The sequence below is a fragment of the Zalophus californianus genome, chromosome 11 (genome assembly GCF_009762305.2).
Source record: "Zalophus californianus isolate mZalCal1 chromosome 11, mZalCal1.pri.v2, whole genome shotgun sequence".
Lineage (NCBI taxonomy): Eukaryota > Metazoa > Chordata > Mammalia > Carnivora > Otariidae > Zalophus > Zalophus californianus.
Genome location: NC_045605.1, coordinates 37976355 through 38000055, shown reverse-complemented (window position 1 = coordinate 38000055; position 23701 = coordinate 37976355). Strand labels below are relative to the sequence as shown.

The 23701-nt window shown below is 47.7% G+C and overlaps 1 protein-coding gene across 2 annotated transcripts in view; it reads left to right on the top strand.

Moving 5' to 3' along the window:
• The first annotated feature begins 10898 nt into the window (after positions 1-10898).
• AMOTL1 (angiomotin like 1) overlaps positions 10899-23701 on the top strand; it is a 116225-nt gene continuing 103422 nt past the window's right edge. For both annotated transcript variants that reach the window (XM_027578859.2, XM_027578857.2), the window contains exons 1-2: positions 10899-11176; positions 11378-11428. In XM_027578859.2, coding sequence (XP_027434660.1) covers positions 11059-11176; positions 11378-11428 — 169 coding nt within the window. In that variant the 5' untranslated portion in view covers positions 10899-11058. The remainder of the gene's footprint in view (positions 11177-11377; positions 11429-23701) is intronic.

Sequence of the window (23701 nt, the reverse complement as noted above, 5' to 3'; positions counted from 1 at the left end):
CAGCTCTAACACGAGAGTAAGAATGCCTATCTTGTAGGGCTCTGATAAGGACCATGAGTTATGCAAGCTGTCTTTTACGGAGCCCTTAACCCTAGCCGGGCAGGAGGTTAGTCATACACCTCTGAGCACCTAACATATGTCAGGCACTGTATTCCTGTTTATCTTTTTTTTTTTAAGATTTATTTATTTATTTATTTAGAGAGGGCTTGTGCGAGTGGGGGGAGGGGCAAAGCAGAGGGAGAGAGAGAATCTCAAGCAGACTCCCTGCTGAGCGTGGAGCCCAACTCGGGGCTCGAAGTCAGAACCCTGACATCATGACCTGAGCTGAAATCAAGAGTGGGATGCTCCCAACAGAGCCCCCCAGACACCCCTGTATTCCTGCTTATCTTGTCTCCTCTCCTCTCAATAGCCCCGCAGTCACTTAGGCCACCCTCTGCTGTGCCCCATCTCTAAAGTGGGGTCACCTACACTCAAGTGGCATTGAGAATACAACCGGTATAAACAGAGGTCAGCTCACCGTCCCTTCCTTTTCCTAGCATAGCGTCTGATTAACACAGCTCAGTGTGAAGTGATAGGGATGTTGTTGCTTTCATAGTTCATACAACATTCATACAAATGTAAGAACCATAACCCTCATACAGAGCTGTGGGTCTCTTTCAGGTCTAAGAGTCCACCCCTCCACCATCCCCCAAATCTAATGGATATCTACATTGGCGGCAGTAGCCATGCTGTGGCTCGGGAGATAAAGGCCACTGAGGTTAATGCATTCGCATGAGGGTTTTAGTAAGTTTATGCCTCCCATTGTTGCTCGTTCATTCACTCATTTGTTCAACCAGTACTGAGCACGTCCTATGTGCCAAGCACAGGGAACACAGAGAGGAAGGTAGGCATGGAGATCACTAGGCCACCCTCTGCTGTGCCCTATCTCTAACGTGGGGTCACTTACATGGCACTGCACCAGGGTACATCTCCAGCCAAGGCTACGGCTCGCAATGGGGGATTGCCCATGGGGAAGGTCGGCACTTTGGGAAAACTCGGATGAGCTCAGCCAAAAGGCAACAGTTGTTCTCTCCTGTGCCCTGTCACGCCGACCCCCTTGCCACTTTTTAGAGGTTCTTATGCCAGTATTTCCTCACCACTCATGGAATATAGTGGAACCTCCTTAGCTCAGCACACAGTCCTTCCTGATCAGACCTCTGCCTGCCTCTCTAGACCCGTCTCCTGCTGTTCACTACTAAACACAAATTCCCTCCGTTGCTGTACTGAATGCCTCCGGAACCTTGGATACATCCCGCTCGCACAGACTGGGAGCCTCTGCATGGGCGGTTCCTACAACTTGCCTTCTGCTCGGCAGGTTCCCACCCATCCCTGAAGCTTCAGCTGACCTCATCTATTCTAGGGTCTCTTCCTGCCCCGCCTCCCACCCTACCCAGGTCTGAACGAGAGGCCCGACCCCAGCGCTACCTCAGAACTAACAGATTCCTGGGTCACGGTGCCTATCCCATTGTGTCGTGATGGTCCCTATCCTGGACAGTCTGTGGGCTTCTTGAGGCAGAGTCTCGCTTTAATTCACTTCTGCATCCCTTTCACAAGCAGCCTGGCAAATGGTTGATGCATGTATATTTACCGGCGGGCTGGCTGGGTGCCTCCATGAGTGAACTGTGGGCAGGACCACGTCCCCTGGGTATCTCTACCCTCCCTGAGAGCCATCTTCAATGGTGCTAACCCAACTGGACTCTGCACAAAAGCCCCTTGGCCCCAGGTGTCACTTCTCAGGATGTTCAGCACACCCCTGGCATTTCCTTCCCGGCTCCAGGTTGGTTCGCCAAAGTCTGCAGGCAGAGGAGAAAAAGGAAGTAGGTGTGCTTTGTCTACCGGTGCTTTTGTAACCTAAGCGATAGAAGCCCCCATCATAGAATTTTAGAAGCTTTCAGTATCACTGTGACAAACCGGTGGCTGAAAACTGCTTATTGTGACCAACTCCGCAAACCACTGCATCCCCCCATGAGTTCACCCTTGTCTTGTATCTGCCGTCTTCGGGGCATGGCTGGCTAGTAGGAAGGGGACCTGTGTACTAGATCTGCCTAATGGGGAGTCCCTGTTCTCAGATAAGGGATAAGCTTCTGGGGCTGCTGGAGGAGCTTAGCTTTAGTGGGTGACAGGTACCATGATATGTGGTCCCTGCCCAGACAATCAGTAGGCGATGATGGAGGTGTCCGAGACACAGCATAGTAGTGCAGTGGTATGTGGGTGAAGCACCGTGACAAAGAATCAATGTAGCAGAACCTTGGAATTCCTTTTGGGCAGCCGGTAGTAGGGTGGTTCTCAGAAGCCTGGACTGGGGCTCAGGGAAAGGGCTCAGGTCCCAAGAGGACTAGAGAGGGGACCAAAATGGGAACTTGCACTCAGAAATAATGGAGAAGCCCCGCTGGGCCAAAGCTAAGTCAGATTTGGAGTAATCACAAAAACAAAAACAAAAACAAAAACAAAAACAAAAAACAAAACACCAAACCCAAAAAACAAAACAAACCAGTCATTTATACATTGTACCATACCTTATGCTGAGCCTTTTTTGTATAGATGATCTCAATTCATTCTTACAGCATTATTCTCATTTTATAAATGAAACTGAGCGCAAAACACCAAACCCAAAAAACAAAACAAACCAGTCATTTATACATTGTACCATACCTTATGCTGAGCCTTTTTTGTATAGATGATCTCAATTCATTCTTACAGCATTATTCTCATTTTATAAATGAAACTGAGCGCAAAGAGGCTGACACGAGGCTTGCACAAGGTCATTCAGCTGCTGAATGGCAGAGTGGGTATTTGAACTTAGATCTGCTTGACCCCCAAGGCACAATAGGCTATTGCCCCTCACTTTACCCTCCAACACTCCCCACTCTGCTTTCTCGGTTTAAGACTCCAGTGGGCCAATTACAGATTTTTATTGCTGGTTATTTCTTTGTCATAGTAGAAAAGAGCCCTGGCCGGGAGTCGGGCCAGAAAATCAACAGTGCTGTTGCAATGTGTGGATTATCATCCAAGACCCTCCTCCTGCCACCCGAGGTAATGCATTGCCAAGGCGCTGACCCACCTGCTTCTGAGCATCTTTCCTCCATGCCCTGGGCCTTTCCCCGCTCTCCCACCACTGGCTGGTACCAGCAGCTCCATTTCTGAGACCCAGCGTGGGCTAAGAGAGTTTCCATTTCTAGCGAAGTCCTAGGGAAAGTCCTGGAGGTGTCCAAGCCTTGGGGTTTTGTTCTTGGCTTCATGGAGTCCTCTGAGAACCATGCTATCTGCCAGGGAGGCTCTGTCATCCTGGTGAGTCATCACCCTGGAGGCAGGGCCAGATCCACACCACATCTGCCTCTGAGTTATCCTCGGGGCATCTCGGGCTGCCATTAGAAAGGGACAGCCTCCAGGAAGCTGGCAAGGAGAGCCCAGGATGTCTGGGGGTGAAATGGAGTTTCTGGAGGAAAGTCCCTCCGCCACACTTGCTTCCCACACTCCTAAAGACACCCTCCAGGACCTGGGCGGGTGGTTTTTCAAATTTATTGTAAAGGTCTGGAACACATTTTCCAAATGGAATTGTCCGTAGTGCCTGACACGTCCAACAGAAGGGGGGCCGGGGTTTGGCCAGAGCTCTGTTTCTGTGACGTCACCAGCCGATCCGGCAGCTCCTTCAATTAGCCAGCTGCCTCATCGCACGTGTGGGGGTTTGGTGCAGGAGGGGCGGCCCCTGCTGCCTTTCTTAGCGAACCCCCACAGCACTTCTTCCTGTTACAGATGTGCTCACAGCAGCTCTCTGGGAATCCTGCTGTCCTCCATTCTTCCCAGGGGACTCAACCTGCTTACGGAGAGAGGCAGGAAGTTCGAGAACCCACACCTGGCAGGAGGAGAGGCCAGGAGCCTGGTAGAAATGCTGTGGTGTTGCCCCCCTCACGGGTACAAAACCAGGAAGGAACAGATTTGCCTTCCGGTCTCCCTCAAGGTCAGGGACAGTGTTAACATTTGTCAGGAAGGAAAGGAGGAACTTTTTCTGGGGACGGCGTGTGTGTCCAGCGCTGCCACCGACATTATTTGATTGCACGTAAATTCTCACTGAAATCCCATCGAGGCGTTATTACATATCCCCATTTTGCAGCTGAGGACACTGAGCCTCGGGGAGGCAAGCTCATACAGCAAATGCCAGTCCAGCTTGCATTCGAACACAGGTCTTTCTATTGCCAGGCTATGCCATGTCCATTCTACTTCCTTGTCTGTTGGTTTCTTTTCTTTCTTTCATGATTTATTTATTTGAGAGAGAGAGACAGTGGGGGGAGGGGCAGAGGGAGAGAATCTGCAAGCAGACTGTCTGCGGAGCCCGACGTGGGGCTCGATCCCACAGCCCTGAATCACGACCTGAACCGAAACCAAGAGTCGGTCGCCTAACTGAGGGGGCCGTCCAGGCGCCCCTGTCTGTCTGCTTCAAAGGACAACACCATCTGGCATCTCAACCTTTCTGTGAGCCTCGATTCTTTTTTGCCTATTCCCCTTGCATATGGTGACTAACACAATGGAATCTGTTACCCACAATCCTCTCTATTGGCATTTGTTTTAACAAGTGCCATAAATGTTGTTTCATTTTACATTTCCCAGAGGAGCTCACAGTCTGGCAGGTCTGGAGACTTACCAAAGACTAGTGGCAAAACGAGGGCCCTGGCTTCCTCTCCTCCTTCTAGCACCTATGCTATGTCACTGCTAGGGCTAAGGCTTCTTGGAAAAACCATTCCAAGGTGGAAGAAGAGAGGCCCCGCACAGGCCAAGCGGGCTATTTGCAGTCTCCGAAGGAAGACAGTTCCTCTCAGGCCTCAGTCCAGGAAACTCAGGTGGAATATTTGAGATGGGGCAGGTCTCCATGTCTCAGCAGAGACTCACATGCATCCAATGGGTTTCTTTTTTAATGGTTTGGTCAGAGACTTCAATTGCAGCAAATGTTCCCCCCCTTCCAGTCTTAACACAGGGTATTTTGTCTGATTTCACTCAATAGATCCAACTGAGTGCGAGTTGGAAGTGTATGATTTTTTCCTCTGCAGGGACCTTTTTCTGTGTGTATTTTTGGAATGGTTCTTTATTCTGATTCATGTCCACATACACCTTCCAGTAGCTTCTCGGCTCAGCCAGAGTTTATTTCCTTTGATACGATGTTGAGTGAGGAGTCTTTTAAGTCTCCATCTCTGTTCCATACTTAGTAATAGGAATCCTGGAGGGCTGGATGGATACAATTTGTTTATGTATTTCATGAAACACCTTGCTCTTGTTAGTAGCGCCTACTGCATTGGCATTCGGCTTTCTCCGAGAACTAATTTAACATCTTTACCAAAATGAATCCTTGACTTCCTGGCAGACTTAGTATCCTACCACCTCTTGGCTTCTATCGTTTCTGCTAAAGATAATGACTCTTTCTCAGGTGTGAGATAGTTAACTACTCTTCCCGTAGAGCCCGTGTCTTTCTTCTGGAAGCTATAAAACACTTAACACAGTTATCTGAGGTTTTTATTTTCATTTAAGGGAAATAAAGCAACTATGTTTTCTTCCTCCGTCTCATTAAGAATTATAAAGAAGTTGGGTTGTGCTAAAAATGCATATATATTTATATACATATACATATATTAAATATATATACATGTATTAAATCCTAGGAGGAGGGGAGACTGGCCGATTCAGCTCTGGAGCTAATGCTGTGACCAGTTAAGTGCAAATTTCTTTCTGACGAAACCTTATGGGTGGGCATATATTTGTCCTTGGTTGGCCTGTCCTAAGAGGACACAGATAAGAGACTGGATAACAGAAGAGAGTCATGCTGTGCTCAGGCAGCCACAGCCCCACTCTTCGCTCCTAAATCAGTCCTGCCCACGCTCCCCAGGGAGAAGCGGGGGGGGGGGGGGGGGGGGGCGGGGAGGGCGGGCATTGCTTCTCGGCTGCTCTGCTGTTAACTAGCAGAGGGCCTCCAAGAGACAGAAGGCTCCTGCCGAGAAGATGAGCAAAGGGCAATGGCCAGTGAGGAGAAGAAGGCAGAGGGAGGGCTCAACCCACTTCTTTCTGTCTTTCGTGCTTGAAATTGGTGTCCTTCCAGGGGCTGAGGTTGGGAAGGCTGTGGACAGATCTGAGCGGCCTCTGGCTATTGTTCAAACTTGTTATTATGGAATTTGCACAGCTCTTTCTTGCAAAGGGAATTGATAACATACTTTAGCTGCAAATAAGTCTCCCCATGTGGCATTTAGCCCCTTGTGCATTTCTTGGAGGAAGAAGCCGTACCTGCATGAGACTCTCATCTCCTCCTCTTCTCCAATGACCCAGGAGTTGTAGAGCCCCTGGGATCCCAGAGTCAGAGGAGCCGGAGAAAACAACAGGGGTGCAGTCTGTGGCCTTTCCTCCCAAGCAGAGCCTATGGTCAAAGCAGGCCCTGCCACCTGTGGGCAGAGTTGGCTAGAGGATGATGGCATTCCCAGACTGCAGCGGGCATAGCCTGGCCACAGTGCAGCCCCTGCCCACTCAGCAGGGTATTAGTGGTGGGCATTGTGCTCAGAGCACTATTCTAGCCACCCCAAAAGCATCTGCAGTGTGCTCTTGGCTTGAGAGATGGAGCTAAGAATTCCTTAGACCCTAGAGTTAGAGCTAATGTTGCTATATGACCATACTTCATTCGCCAAGGAATGAGGGTCCTAATGGAGCTTTCCAGATAACTGAACTATCATCCTTCCAATGTTTACATTTTGTTCAAAATTTTACTGTTTTCTGCTGGTGGATAGGACCTTTTTTCCCTCTGGTTTTTGTATACTCTCTTGCCCTACTAAGCAGAAAATAGTCACATCCCAGCTTATGATTGGAGTTGGACCGAAACTTCACTTAGAAATTCATTGCCTTAAATTTGGAATCTGTAGTATGATCTGTAACTTGTTTAAACAACTCATATATACATTTGAATATGCCTAAAAAATTCTCTCCCAGGACACACAAGAAGCTGTGGATGGTATGTCAGTCTGGGGATGGAGACCAGGATAGGATGGGAAAGAGGAATTCATTTTTTGGTTTATACTCATCTGTACTGAGTAATTTTTCCTTTACTTGGACATATATTATTAATATAATTTAGTATTATTGGTATAATTTATATATATATGAATATATATTCATATGAATATTAAAGCTAGGGGTTGGGTTCCCAGGCTAGCTCCCAAAACCCATTCAACTCCCGATGTAGCAAGCAATAGTAAGAGTGGATATTAGATCTTAGCCCCTTCTGTAATCCGTTTCTATGGAAAACCTGAGTCCCAGAAATATTTCCTCCTTGCCACTTTCTCCCCACATGTCCCTCTCTCTAATAAGTGCTGCCCTAGAAATAGGAGGAGGAACTTCGTCTTCCTGTCTGCAGATAACCATGGTGCATGAGGATTGCTCTCCTTCTAGAACAGTCAAAAGAGGGGACCCAGCATGGTCAGGCCCTCTAAGTTGGAGAGAAAGTCACATTTACTAAGCACCTGTCCCAGACTTTGCTGGTTTGCTTCCGACCATCCAGGGAAATAAGTCAGGACACCAAGGTTCTCAGAGGTTTAGTAACATCCCTGAGAGTGCCTTCTAAAAATCGACAGAGCTGAGCTTCCAACCTGTAAGCTTGGGCAACTGTCCTTTATAGATAAGTGACCATTTGGCAGAATCATTTCTTTATAAGAGGGCTATGAAAGTCAAGCAGACATAGGCACTTTGGACACTGCCTGAGGTTCCGTAAGATCCTCTGTCATGGATCCGATCCCTTATTAGATGGGAAGCGACGGGAGGGTGGGAGCCTGTTCCGGTCACCTTTGCAACCGCAGCGCCTAGCACAGTCCTGGAAGCATGGTCAATGCCCCATAAATGTTTGTTTGAGTAACAGGAAATATTATTGTCTGCTCTGCTCTGCTTCCTAAGATAGGAAATTGGAATCATATTTTTTTTCCAATGGCAAATATCGAAACGAGAAACATATTTTCTCATTAACCTTCAAGTGATTAGGAAATTCAAATAACTGAAGTGTTGTAAGGAAATTTCTTGGCTTATAAAGCATCCATCTATAGGAACAAATTGAAGGGGATGCTATTGTGAGGCAGAAGAGTTTGGCAGGTTCTAGAACCTAACCGCCAAGTAGAACATTTATTCTGCTCTTTCCCTGGGAAAAACCTTCTCCCACCACCATCTAACCAACCTACAAGCCAACTCAGAACACAACTAAAAGTCAGGGCAATGTGACCTTGCCCTTAATTTGAAGCATACTCTGCAGCGACTCAAAGTTGTTGAAAGTAAGAAAAGAGCCCATTTTTCTCAGCTGTAAAGGAGCTTGCCATCCAAAGATAACTAATATATTACCTGATTTTCACAATGTGACAGTGTCTCTTCTGGGGGCTCTATGTGCATTAATTTATTGCACTCTGACCACACAACCTTATGAGTTGGGTGTGATTATTATTTCCATTATTAGAGGAACTAAAGCTTGCAGAAATTAAATTACTAACTAGTAGCAGAACTGACATCAGAACCAAGGTCCTCCATAGATCATCTCTCTTAGAACACAAAGACTAATTGCTTCTCAATAAGATGGAGATGGAGATGGAGTCACCTGAGTCCATCCACACAGGCGATCAGTGGATCAAAAGCTACTATTGGGACCAAGAACTGACCATTGGAAGTGGCAATGGCAAAGGCAGTCTTGACCATGGCAAGAGCTACTTTGAAAGAGTGGTGAACTAGAAACTTATTTGCCTTTAAGAACAAAAGAAAGAAGTGGATACAAGGAGCATAGACAATTCTTTTGATGAGTTTTGTTGTAGAGGGCAGCTGAGAATTGGGGGCGGTAGTTGGGGAGGGAAGTGGCGTCAAGGAAGAGTGAACGTAGTAGGATGTCTGTATAGTGAGGCGAATGCTCTAGGACAGAGGAAAAGGGTAATTTAGGTAGGAAGGGGGAAAAGCCACATGAGAGAGGACAGGATCTGATCCACAAAGGAGGATGTGTCCTTAGATGGAGCAGAGATGGTTCACCCATGGTAACAGGAGAGGAGAAGGAGAAGTAGTGCAGGCAAATGGAGAGGGATGGCTGGGCTGTACACAGGTCCACTTGAGGTCAGTAATCATGCACTGGAAATAAGGCGTGATGCTGTGCTTCTCCAATCGTGTTTAGCCGCGTGCTGACCGATAGAAAGTAGAGAATCCGATTTTATCAGTGTTGTGGTTTTTCCAGGTGGGTGGTATGGAGAGAGGGGGTGGGAGGAGATGAATCTGAAGGTGTAAGTAGTATGGAGAGAGGGGGTGAGGGAAGATGAATCTGAAGGTGTATGTAAAAGAGAAAAGATAATAAAGAACCCAGAAACTAAGGTGGATAAAGGAGGAAGAGAGGTCCTGAGGAGAATAAGGGACAGAGAAAAGGTCATGGCATAAGCAAATCATAGGTGCTGCAAGGCTCAAAGAGACATTGGATTAAGATAACAGTAGACTGGAAAGGTAGGGGGTGGTGGGTGGAGAGTAGAGTACTTGACATTGAGATTATGGATGGTGTCCCTGTGAGAGCAGGGAGCTGCGATAGATGGAGGAGGGCAAGGAAAGGAGACAATGCTGGAAGTAGATTGTGCTGGTGATGAACCATGAATTCCTGAGCGCAAACGGGAGGATTTTAGGAGGTGGGAGAGGTTGGAGTGACACCTACAAACATTCACCCCGCACATTCACCTCTTGGATTTGGGAGCTCCGATTGTCGGGAGTGGGGGGAAAGAAGAGGACAGAGAGGCTAGGCGGCTCAGTGACGAAGCCCCACCCCGCCTTCCCGGCATCCCTCCTTCCTTGAGCAATGGCTGGCCACAGTGGCTTCATTCTGTCCTCTCAGGTAATTTGTAAACCCAAAGCTGACAGTGGAAAACCCAGAGATGGCTGAGTGTTTACAGAATTGGAGCACACTGGCACAGATCCAGGGGCCCTGAGGCTGCTGCAGCTGGTGATCCGGTCGCTCTGAGACTAGACGGCTCCCCAGAGGTTGCCCAGACTGTTGACTCCCACTGTCAGTCTCCAAGTACAAGGACGGAGAAGGGACAACCATTTCCCAGGTTTACTCCTTCCTTCCTCTTGACTCCTCCTGGCATCAGAGCACATCCCTAAAGCCCAGAGCTGTCCCAGGCAGAACAGTCAGTCAGTCCTGGGGGAAAACACAAACTGCATCTGCCCAAGTTACTCAGGCCGAGGGCCCAGAGAGGGAAGTTCCCACAATCTAATATGAATTACTTCAGGACCTGGATCATAACTTCTGTCATCTACATCCTGTATTTGAAACCACTCAACTCTTTATGTAGTAGGAGGAGCACTGCTCTGCTCTCCTCAGTCTCTCTCTCTCTCTCTCTCACACACACACACAAACACACACACACACACACACAATCACAGTGGGGGCACTCCTATCCCTAAGTTATTTAACTTCGGAGGTTCAGTTTTCCTACCCGTGAAATGGAGCCATCTGTTTGAACCAGGTGGTCTCTTAAGGGGAGGAAATATTGCTTGGACTGCAGTTAGGCTTCAGGTTCAAAAAGAAGGAGGCGTTTGGGGGCACTCAAAGTTCCTGCTCGCCTGGTGCAAGACAGATGCAATCTCTGAAAATCCTGCATCTCCCCAGGAGGAGCCCGGAACAAACGATTTTCCAAGCATCGGAGTAGGGCAGACGTCATACAAGAAGGCAGGAATCGTTTTAGAACTGGTTACGCTCCAGTTTTTAATAAATGGTCAGAGGGGGTGGGGGCGGGGGAGGACATCCTCCAACAGGGAGTTGGGAGGCAGCGCGCGCGCCGCTGCCGAGCGTGACGGCCGCGGTCGCCTAGCAACCGGCGGCGGGGATGCGCACGGGGCCCCCGGCCTGGTGGGCTCGGGGAGCTCGCCGCCGCCACTGCCGCTTACCCGCGGGCCTCCGGGACCAGCCGCGAAACTTTGCGGCTTCTCGACGCTGGGGCGTCGACGCGAGGCCGGGCGGACGCAGCGATGCGCCCCGCGGACTGAGGGCAGAGGATGAGGTCGCGGCCCGGCTGCGCCCAGCCCGGGGACCCGCGGGGTCGTACCCGCGGAAAGTTGGCGCGCACCTGCCCGGAGCCTGGGAGACGCTCGGTCCCCGGCCCGAATTGTCCCCGCAAGTTTCTTTGGCAATTTCTTATCCGCCTTCGATCGGGTGTCCCGAACCCCGCCTGGCCCCCGGGTTCACGGAATCCCATCTCTGGGAGAGAGAAACCCGCGCTTTTCTAAGGGACCTGCGCGGTAACAGATGTTTGATCGATCTGCCCTGAATGATTGCGATTCTGTTTTTGTTTTCTGCTTTTTTTTCTTCCTCCAGACAGTGAGTTTGTGGAAGCCTCGCCCGCGCCCTACAGCCCGGAGGAGTTAGGTAAGTCTAGCCCTTTTGCCTCTTCTTCTCGGAATTCCGCCCGAGACCCTCGAGTCTGGGGGTGCCCAGACACAATCCGCCGCAGGGGAGGAGGGAAGGGGGCACGGAACACTTCCCTGGGGTCATGTTCCTTTCGCGGCGGGAACCGGCCTTTTCTCGGTGCGTGTGCTTTGGGGTGGCGGGGAAAGTGTCAAATGTGGCGTGTGTGTGTGTGGGGGGGGGGTGGGTGTCCAGGTCGATGGTGCTGCTGGTGCGTGTGCTTTGGGGTGGCGGGGAAAGTGTCAAATGTGGCGTGTGTGTGTGTGTGTGTGTGTGTGTGTGTGTGTGTGTGTGTGTGTCCCCACGTCGATGGTGCTGCTCTGAGGAGCAAGGGACAGCAAACTTCCCGGCCTGGGGCCTCTGGAAGCAGCCGGGCTCATCCTGCCTGGAAGGACGCGCCGGTGGCTGGCTCTGCCTAGCTAAGTGCCTTGCCTGAGAAGGACATCGTGAGGGTCGTCCCTAAGCTGAATGTAACCAAGTCGAGGGCCCCAAAGGGTGGTCTAGTCACCACCAGGGAGCTGCGTTCCTCCCTGGTTTCTGCTCCTCATTCAGCCTGTAGGTGTCTGGGAATAGGGCATTTCATCCACCTATGTGGAGCCTGTCCCTGTAGTGTAGATTTGTGGTGGGTGAACTGCCACACTCCTGTCACAGACAGACTTCCTTGTGCGGAGGGAAGGAAATTTGCATCGTCAGGATCCCTCTAAATATTCCTGCCACCCAGTCTCACTTCGGTGGCTCTGTGGTTGGTTTCTTTCTCTTTCTTTCTTTCTTTTTTTTTCCCCCTCCCTCACTTTCCGGTTTAGTTTAGGTGCTAACAATCTGGGCTGTCAAATCTGTCCTTGCTGTTCTCTTATCACCAGCTTGAAAATCTTGCCCTCCTAGCCTGGAATGATAGCTGTTGAAAAATGTTGATCCACAGTAACATTCTCAGCCTTGTTTCTGGTCAGCCTCTCCTCCTGGGATGTATGTCCTTACCGCATCCCCACTCCACCTGAAGTAAAATCCCACCTCAGCAATGACTTCCATTCATTTCCCTGAGCCCGGCACCCAAAATAGGTCTGGATCAAGGATGGCAGTCTGAGGCAGGAGACAGTACGTGTTTTGTTCAGAAGCTGTGTTTCTGACAAGTTGTGAGGCAATCCTATCACTGTAAATGGAATCATAGATTAAATGCATAACCAAAACTAGCTTTTAAAGGCTCACTATAGTGAATCCTTTTATGAAATGAAAATGCCATCTAAACCGTAGCTTTGCAGGAAGTGATTTATTAAGTAGGCACATTCTTGGTGATCTGCTCCCCTCGTGTATAATTGTGTATTAGTGACACCACCATCAGCACTCCACACTGTGACAGAAGCTCTTTGGTTCTCTTAAATTATAGATAAGCATAAGCAGTGGCAGGCTGAGCATTCCTTGCTCTGAGAAGCCACCTGTATAACTCCTAAATTTGGTTTGCATTCACAGAATGATTTATGTACCAGAGAGGCCCAGGTGTTTGACCTTCTTTCATTTCCATAACTACTTCCGGGAGCAACAGACTGGACTGCCCTCAGTGCTGAGACACTGATAAATAGGGGCAGCCCTTCCAATTAGTGGTAGAGAATAAGCAGGCAACCTTCTTTCTCTTCAGTACCCCTGCGGGAAATGCCCAGTTTCTCATGAGGAGATGAGAGCCTTACAGGAACCTTGGGGTTCCCTCTTGGGCTCTGAAAACACAAGTCTGGCAGCCTGACACCAGGGTTCTCACTGCTTCATCATCCTTAATAGATTTGGTAACTAGCCTGTTTTCTCATCTTTGAGAAGCTGGGGTTGTGCCAGGTGACCTCTCAGGTGTCATGCAGATGCTGCGAGGAGCCATAAGCTATGGGTATTTATTATTTATATTCATGTGCCATGCTGTTCGAGTGCATGGTGTCTCCAAAGGGGTATTCTCTCCTTGACAGAGCAGCTCACTGGATGCGACTGCATTGTTTCCATGCTGCTCAGATCAAAGAGGAAGCTGGCATTTATTTCTCCCTTGGAAAGAGTCATGATAGTTTTTGGTGCTTTTCTTAGAAGCACAGTGGGAAAAATGCCTCTTACAGCAGTTGATGAGCTTGTCAAGCAGCCATTCTTTCTGGAACACAGATGAACACAGAATCAACCCCTGGCCAGAACATTAGGGACCTGAAGAAGAGGTAGAGGGACGTCATAAAAACTTAGTTTGAGGGGCGCCTGTGTGACTCAGTCGGTTAAAGCGTCCAGCTCTTGATGTTGGCTCAGGTTATGGTCTCAGGGTCCTGAGATGGAGTATGAGTTGGGCTCCCTGCTGGGTATGGAATCCGCTTGGGATTCTCTCTCCCTCTGCCCCTTCCCCCCCAAAAAAACAAACAAAAACTTAGTGTGAATTCTATCATTGCACTTCCTTGTGACCTTGGGCAGGAGACTAAACTGCTCTGAGCCTCAGTTATCTCCTCAACCCAAATGGAGACCTTGCATGGATGTTGTAGATGGTGTCTGTAAAGCCCTAGTACCATGTGCAGGTCTTTAGGAAGTGCTTGCCGCTGTTATTATTATTATTATTATTATTATTCATTTGAAAAGTACTTATTTCCTGTGTTTGAAGGATAGAATGGCTCTTATCAATTGTCCCACTGATTAACCAATACCATTTTTATTTCTAGAAATTTCTCTGCCACTTACCTGGTCTACAAAAACAGATACTCAGGGATGGTGATCGGGTCAATTGAATTATTTAGTAATTTGTCCCTGAAGTAGCACGTGGAATGATTTTCCATCTGAGGCCTTTGGTGGCAACCCTACTACTTTCTTGTGGCATGAATGGTGGTCAGTTTCACCTCCAAATTTTCATCTAAGTCTCCAAATGAACTACACTGGCCCCTTAGTGGGTTTGTTCTCAGTGTTGCAGCAAGATCGTGTAATTAAATTTAAGTTACACAAAAAGGGGGTTTTGGAAAGGCAGTAGAGACAAGAGTCTATCTCTAGATGAGTGCCGTATTGAAGGCTGCCTATGATGGAGAATCCAGAAATAAGCCCCCTCTCTGTCGTGGTGCCATTTTCTGAGGAGGCAAAGCCCCCACCTCTTCGTTGCCTTTCTATAGTCCCATCCATGGGCAGAAGTGCTAGCCATCTGAGCGGGTAAGAAGGAATGCCTGGAGAGTTGAGATGAACCCAGATGTGACCATGTCTGCCCCTGTCTAGTAACTTTGATTGACGCCCCCCCCCCCAACCTGGAGGATAGGTACTTGATTAGGCAAGGGAGGACCTCCGTGATCTGCATCACCCCCACCCGCTCTAACTTTCTAGTTATATTTGAGCCAGGGGCGGTCCCCTAACCTCAGCTCTATTTCCTGTGCCTGCATGCTCTCCTTCCCTCTTCTCCTTTTCTCTTACCCCTCTTTCAGCACTAAGCCCTTGTGTCACATCCTCCTGGTGGTTGTCCACCCTGCACATTAAAAGTGCCGAGACCAAGCCTTCACCCTGACCAGTTACATCAGAATTTCTGCAGTGTGGCCCCAAACATCAGCGTTTTAGCAGTGTGCTTTTTCAAAATCACGTTTCCAATGTGCCTGGGTAGCTTAGGCGGTTAAGCGTCTGACTCTTGATTTCAGCTCAGGGCTTGATCTCGGGGTTGTTTCACTGGGCATGGAGCCTACTTAAAAAATAAATAAAATAAAAAAATAAAAATTTCAAGTTATTCCAGTGCATAGCCAAGGTTGTGAGCTACTGCACTAGATGGTGGCCACTTTGTTCTTTGTAAATCTTGCTGTCACATAGGGCCTGGCTTCAGTAAATGCTTGTTGAATGAGTGAATGAGGGTCATTCTTGGGATGCTTTGTCTTCTCAGGTACATATCTCTAAGATTGGCCCCTCTGCTTGTTATAACTGTGTGTTGGGGACTGCATCCTTTGACTTGTGCCCTATAGCTCTCTCCTTTGTTCCTTCTTTAGCTTATCCAGTTTATTTTTTACCTTTCTTAAAAGTCAAAGTTTTAAAACCGTTTTTCAGTGTAAAAGTAACACATGCTTATTTTAGACAATTTGGACGTTAGCAAGAATGGGGCGCAAATCCCCTCCCACCATCCCAAAGCAGACAGGTCCCATGTTCCCTTCACTTTTCCTAATGTGTTGTCCTCTGGGCTTGCTTGACCCGCTGGCATGCCTCAGTAAGCGCAGTTGCTGCTGTCTGTGCTCAGACCCTGTGAACTTCCCCGCGAGTCCTGAAAGGAGTGCTCTTGAACATAGCATTCTCGGGAGCCACCAGGGCTAACTCCACTGAGGGCCGTGAGAAGGAGTTTAGTTATGTAACTCTTATCTTCCTCATTCAAGCAGGATGTCTATGGACTTTATTAGAATAAATGATAACATTTGTGTAACTTCTTTAAAATAATAACTTAAATGTTTACCAACCTACCCCCTTGCCCTCCTTAGATATGAGATGAGTTTGCGGCTCAGCATGATCAAGGTGGTGTTTCTTGCTTGTGTTATAGTCTAGTGTTGAATTGTCTCAACCTGGAGGTAACATACTCACTTCTCATATTCCAAAAGTGAGAACTAGTCCCACAGCCTCACCTAGACAAAGGAGGATGGGAAATGTAGTCTAGAATGTGCTAGGAAGAACAATTATATTGGTGATCACCAGCAGTCTCTATCAGTCATATTGCTCAAAGCACAATGACGGGGCCACATCCTGGCCATGGAGGTGCTCTGTCTCTGTATTATTGAGGATACAGGCTTGGCTGCTATAACAAAGGCTAAAATGACAGTGACTTAAACAAGAAACAAGTTAGTTTCTCTTTCACTTAGAGCATTAGCTAAGCAGTCCCGTGCTGCTCTGGTGGCTTTGTTGTGCTCTGATGTCCTGAAGTGTTGCTTCCACACAGTTTAGGGTGGCTGCTTCAGCCCCTATCATCACGTCCGCATTCCAGTCCATAGGAAAGACAGGAGGAAAACGGAGGGCACAACCCGAAGCTGGGCACATCATTTCACTTATATCCTTTGACCTGAACTTTAGTCAGGTGGCCATACCCAGCTCCAAGAGGACTGGGAAATTTAGGTGGGAGTAAAGTGGAGTCTGTTAACAGAGGAATGATTGGGTAGGGTGCAGGCAGAAAGAGGTGCTGGATACTTAGTAAGCTTTAATTTTTTTTTAAAAGATTTTATTTATTTGACAGAGAGAGCACAAGCAGAGGGAGAGAGGGAGAAGCAGGCTCCCTGCTGAGCAAGGAGCCCGATGTGGGACTCGATCCCAGTCTTGGTGGTTAAGAACATGGACCCGGAGTCATACTGTGTGGGCTTAAATTTTACTTGCTTCACGACCTTGAGCAAATGACTTAATCTAGGTCTCCATTTCCTAATCTCTAAAACCATGCATCAGCTACTTTCTGGTGCTCTGCCAGGCACACTTGCCATCCTTCGCCATTCTGCTCTGTGTCTTGAAAAACATACCTTTTGGAATGTATTATCTGGCTTCCAGTTGGATTGGGCCAGTGGGAGGCACTGGCAGGATATGCGGGTGCGGTGGTGGTGGGGGCAGTGGAAAGAAAGAGATGTCAGGGGGCTGATTCCCTTCCTGGTAGGCTGTGTTGTCCTAGGCCACGGCTCCTCCAGCCAGAGTCACCCTCCTAGCATCAGACCTTGCTGGATTCTGGAATCTCCTCTCCTGACCTAGGGTGGCAGTGGCTCCCCACTATGGCTGCCCCTAGGGGGCTTCTTCATGGCTTCTTTTCCCTTCACCCTGCTCGGCACAGTGTTGTCAGCAGGGCCTTCATTAGACCCTCTTCAGGCACAATCCGGGCACATGGTCCATTTCCTGCGAGGGCCCTGGCTGACACGATGGGGATGATAATAGTACCGGCCTCAGACCACGGGGGTGAGAAGTGAATGCATTGAAGGACTAATGCTCGAGTGCAGCGGCCATCATTAAACGTTTACTGTTTTCACGCCCCTAGGCAAGTGCTCTGATACCTTCAAGCATGGTCAAAACCTTCTGAGAGTTTTAATTTTTGGCCTATGAATTAAATAATATTGTCGCTCATCTGCCCTCCCCCACCCTATGTTAGGAGGATACGACAAGGCTCAAGACTTGTGAACAAATCTGTTCCAAGTCACATGTATCCTCCATCCAAAGTTTCTTCCTTTCCATTATATGGGGATGAATAAGGAGAAAGATGCTGGGCTTATTGTTCACCTATTCTGTGCTGAGCACTTTACATGTATAAACTGTCTACTCAGCTTCCCGCCTTGGAGTTTGAATCATGTCACCCACATTGATGCCTTCAAATATATCAACTTCTGAAGATTTGCCTGCCCAGATCAAGTCTTTCTCAAAGGCTACCCTCCAATGTTATGTCCAATAATTCTCAGGAGTGCTTATTTGCATCCACAGTCAGTTCTGGATGCTCTAAGCTTTTTGCCAGGGGAGCTAGAATCCAGACACCTCCCTGAGGCCCGTGGACACCGTGTTAACTGCTCCGTGTCCTCTGTTCTTTAGAAACCGGTGGCCACACGATGCTGGCCATGGCTGCTGCCGTCCCTGCTCATACCAGAACCTGGAGGCTTGACGTTCACTTGCGAGCATGGCTGGCTTCCCGGTGTCCTACCCTCTGCTGGCTGCAGGGGTGAGGATACCACTCTTCTCTGTGCTCTTTCAGCCTCAGAGTGGGTCCGGGGCCTTCTCATTGCTACATAAGCCCAGACCCACCAAGAGTCTGGGATCAGGCTGGCTACCTGCCCTGTGCTGGCTGGCCTCCCAACAGCCAGGGCCAGTCACCCCTGCCTGGGATCCACCCCAGATCGCTCCACCCTTGGAAGCCTGTCTATCTGCCTTCCTCCTACCCAACCCCAAGCATAGCTTCTAAGAGGGAGGGAGTGTTCACCCCCTTTTAGCTTTCTCTCAAGATGACTGACAGCGGGAAATTCAATTCCCTTCACAGGAAAACTCACCCTGCCGCAGGGTGTGGGCCGGCCTCCTGGGCTCCCACGGAACAGCCACAGAAGAGTCCACCATTGGTGTAGTTGCCTAAATCTGGGCAACTCAGTCTCTTCCATGATGGATCTGGTTGGGGATATCAGCTCATTTCATCCTCAGAACAACTCCGGGGAGCAGAAGGAATTATTTTCACATTATGGAGGAGGAAACAGAGGCTCACACTGGTTAAATGATCTTCCTCAAATCACACAGCTAGTTAGAGGCAAACCTTGATTAAAAATATAATCTCCGGGGTGCCTGGGTGGCTCAGTCGGTTAAGCGGCTGCCTTCGGCTGGGGTCACGATCCCAGGGTCGTGCTCAGCGGGGAGTCTGCTTCTCCATCTCCCTCTATACTGTCTCTCAAGTAAATAAATAAATAAATAAATTTAAAAAATATTATCTCTGTCTCCAGAGCCAATCTCAGTTTTCTGGGGAGGAGACTATACAGGTTGCCCTCCTCCCAGGGGGATTTGGTTGCGGATTGAATGCAATAAATTATGTAGAAGGAACTAGCCCAGGGCCTGACAGTACAGTACATGACCATTCTATACATATTTGCTGCATATATGCATGAAGGGTGGGTGCTCAAAGCTACATACACATATTTTTGTTTGTTTTTAGACCAACAAATGACGATCACTAGGCTCCAAAGGAATTTTCCATAATGGGATCTGAAGCAACAACCAGAAAAACTCCTTCTAGCTTCTTCCTTCATTCACTTCCTGCTCTCCCTGCTCCGTATTACAGCCTAGAGTCCCTATGACAGGAAACCTCTGATGGTTTCCCTGTGGTGATGGTGCTCATGCTATTTCTAAAGGAAACTAAACCTCGGCAGCAGCGTGATTTGGAGCACAGTGGTAGGAGCTCGGAGAGGAATCTGAAAACATAACTAAGGACAGGTGGGCTCAGGCTCAGGTATAAAATTCACCGCCATGCTCCTGATGTTTGTTTGCGAAATGATGCCATGCGTGGCCCACGAGATGAAGCTTTATTTCATGTTGTTCTAGTTGGGAGAGAGAAGGGAACAGGAAAGGGAAATGACAAATTCTGGGGGATAAGTGGTTATTTACCTTGGCTAAACAAAAGAAAGAGCAAGGAAGCAGATACGGAATAATGGGATAAAACACACACACACACTACACAGGAAAATGGGAAGGGCATTTTCCTTGCCAGAGAGATGCTTATACTAGAAATATATAGGCCTGTGTCCAGTTACTCCTGACTATTAAACACAATGTGACTACCTAGGAACAATAATATTTCATCGATTTTGAGCACTACTGGAATCTAGAGAGTGTTAAGTCACCAGCTTGATCTGTTCAGGAGTACTGTGGTTATGATTTCTGGGTCACGTTCTTACTGGATGATCATTCTGGAATATGTCCTCTCTGTATTTTTCTCAAATCAGTTTTGCTCAGGGTGGGCACATTAAAATGATTTGGTATCTCTGTGTTCTCTCTCTCTCTGTGTTCCTCCTCCTTTCTCCCCCCACCCCTTGCTCTCTGTCTCCCTCCCTGGCCTCATCTGTGCCTCGGTTTCTCTGTGTCTGTCTCCTCCCCCTTCCTGCTCTGGTTCCCTCCTCCCTTTTCCCATCTTAAGTTGGAATATGGACAGAAAAAGCAGTGCTTGCCTTCCTAGGGCCCTCTGCCAGAAAATGGAACAGGTCAAATTATAAAAAAGGATAAAAAAAGACTGCTCTTTGGCAAAATGGGGGAAACAGATGTTCAGGGGTGGTTTTGCTGTCTCTAGCTGTGTGCTGGCTGCTGAAACGCTCTCCTTATAGGCTCGCTAGTTACAGACATTCATCATCATGACACACATGTGTGGTTATTTTAATGTCAAATATGTATATATATTTATCTCTGCCTAATTCGCCTCTCCCCGTGACCTTTGTACCCCCAAATCCAGAGTTGGCAACATTACTGACCACCTGGTAGCAAGATTTATTTTCAAACTCAGAGGTTTTGTTTTGTTTTGTTTTCAACAGTGGGCACCATAGCTGCTTTCCGGTCACTGTTTAACAGTAAATATTTTATGGAGACTTCAGGTTTTTAAGAGAATAGAGAAGGGACCTGTGGATGCAGAATCTGGTCTGAAATGAACCCTACAGAAAGTTCGGGGCTGAAGGGGAGTTGAATGATGAAGGTCTACTGCTGGGATGTGTAACCTGCCGGGGCATTGGCATTTCTGTCTCCCAGAGGTTTGCTATTATTCACTGGCTGTTGACCAAAAAGAAAAGTTCGTTATTGTAGCTTTGGTGGTTGTCCAGCCAGAAAGCTTAAGACTGTGTCCTCGATGTAACATATTTCCCTTTTGGCTCAAAAAGTCATTTTCCCCCCAAACTCAAAAGAGGGATTCCAGATTCTGAACATTTGCTATGGACTAGGGTTTGCCAGGCTCTTTTCTGTCCTGTGCGACCCTTGTGTGGGTTAAGCTCACGTGACCACCCGCTGCCTTCACCTCCAGTGGCTCCCCATGTTGTATAGGATCAAACGAGTTGGCACATCTAAAGCTCTTAGGACAGTGCCTGACAAATGGCCAGGGTTTAGTAAATGCTATCCAATTTTTGCTGCCTCCTCCCTGCCCCCCACTTCCCTCATCACTTTCAGGTATGTCTTCCTTTCTTGAACTCCATCTCATTTTTCCTCTCCTTTTCTGGTCATCTAGTGACACTGAAAGAAGAGAAAAGGGAAAAAATTAACCACAAAAGTATAAAGCCAAAGCCACCACAATCTCAAACGGTGCCTTTGAACAAATTGGAAAAAATCATCCTCTCCAAGTGGATGAAGAGCAGAGACAGGGTTGCCAGTTTAGTGGGTAGAGTGCAAGCTAGATTTCAGCCCCCCACTTCTGCCTCGTTCACTCTCTCAGCCTGGCACTCTTGTGCAGTGAACAGCTTACACAACTGAATGTGGTAGCCCTGATCCCACACTCCCTGGATGACATTCTCATGGATATTTCTTTCCTTTTCTGGGAACTCTTTCAGTGTCGTGTACATAATAAAAAGACTAAATTCTCCTTTGATTAATTCTTTTAAAATAAGTTTCCCCTAAATTATTTACCTGATGGGGTTTATTGTCCCCAAGTTCTGATCCCCTGAATAAAACTATGTTTAAAACTTGCCATACCTATGCCAGTAGTTAACCAAAATTTATTTACTCCAGTTCAAATGGCAGTTTTAAATGCACTATAATAAAAAGAGCTGATATTTGTTGAGTGCTTTCCATGTATTAAGTATCTTGCTAAGAAATTTATGACAGTCATCTTGAAACAATCCTGTGAGGCAGGTACTATTATTTCCCTCATTTTACAGATGGGGAACTGAAGCCTGAACACGTTAAATAACTTGCCAAGTCGCACCTGGTGGGTGGTAGAGCCAGGGCTTGAGCCCGGCTCTGTTCTTCACTGCTAGGGTTCTTAACCCACCATCCCAATTCCAGAGTAAGTTATGAGAACCCAAACTCCTGATCCTCAGTGGCAGATCCTTGGCAGAACCGTGATTTGCAGTCAGGTCTATCTGACCGTAGAAATATGGGCTGACCTGTTTACAATCCTGCATACAACTTGCCACGCACTGCAGGCTAGGCTTGGGGGCCCAAGGGTGAAGAGACACAATCCTTTCCTCAAAGAAGTGACGACCTAAGGCAGGGAGAAAGACCAAGTAACAGAAAATTTACAAGGTGGAGCTCTGGCTCCTCCAAGCTGATGGGTACTTACTGACCAGGGACCTTGAGTGGGTTATCCAAATTCTGTAGATCTCAGTTTACTCATCTGTGATATGGGAATGCAAATATGCAAGAGAGCAAGGGTACCAGGCAGGAACAGCATCATATCTGTCTTAGAATAGCTATGGCAGTCCCGGAACCACAGTGAGCTCCTCCTGTAGGGATCGCGCCACTGAGTGCTGAGTAACGGAGAACAGGTGAACGAAGTTGAATCTTCTCCCGCATCCGTGCCTGGGGTTTAGCATGGAAACTCTACAAAGTGGGAATGTAACCCCATTAACTCCTTCCTTAAATGCTGCGCCAGGCCTGATACCTCATGGAATCTGTCCTGCTCTCAAAAGGTCCTTAACATTTGGCCTGGGGCGGGGGGGTGGTTCAGTGGGACAAAGCTGTTAATACCACGTTCATTCGAATTTCACTCCTTTTTTCCATTAGCATCATTGTTGCTTTTTAGGACTATCATCTCCTTGGTGCTGACATTCCACATTGTTTGCCAAATGAGAGACTGAGGAATGCTCTAAGGCGGGTATAGGGACATATCCCTGGGTGGGCAGGTATTTGTCAGAATTAGCAAACAAAAATACAGGATACCCAGTTACGTTTAATTTTAGATGAACAGCAAATGATTTTTTAAAAAAGTATATGTATGTCCTCTGCAATATTTGAAACATACTATACTAGAGAAATTTTGTTGCTTTTCTGAAATTCAAATGCAACTGGTGTCATGTGTTTTATCTGGCAGCCCTAGGTGTAGGTAGCAGCGTCTGGGGATGCTCTGTTCTTTGCACTGGATTTTAGTTTGCTCTGTTAGGAGGCGTGATAAAACACAGCTCTGTTCCTATCACCAGGTATTCAATCCGCACGGGACTCCATTTAGGTGCTTCTATCAATGAGACCTGATTGCTGATGTCTGAGTTCTTTTATCACCTCAATTAGAAAAGGATGTTGGAAATTAATCCTTCCTAGAGTAGAAATCCTAAACAACTCCAGGGATTTGTTCCATGCTCCATTTGTATAACATTATAAACACAGAGCAACTCCTTCTCCTGGATAGGCCGCATGGCTTCTGGAGTCTGGATTTTAAGGTTTTGTTTTTTTCCATTCTCTCTTGTAACAGAAGCTCAGGTCCAATCTTTTCTCTTTTGGAGAGTCAGAACATCTTCATATCCTCCTAGGAGTGGATAACCAGTGCCCTCCTTCTGTAATGCATTGGCACTCAGCCTGTGCTAGATCATCACCAGAGGGGTGACGTATGTGTGGGGGTCCCCCTGCCTGAGTAAACCTGGTTTTGCCAAGCGGTGATCATTATTATAACAGTTTCTTTATAGGGAGGGAAGGAAAACCTGACTTTCTGTTTCTTGTACCCAGTTGTCCGTGTTTGTGTCTTCTAGAGCTTTCAACATTTTTTCTTACTGTGATCCAATATCAGGATACATTTTACATCGAGACTCACACATACAAATTTTAATATAAATATAACTAAGAAGTTGTATGGGATAGTAATTACTCTTATTAGATTGGCTGCATCTGGTATTTTCC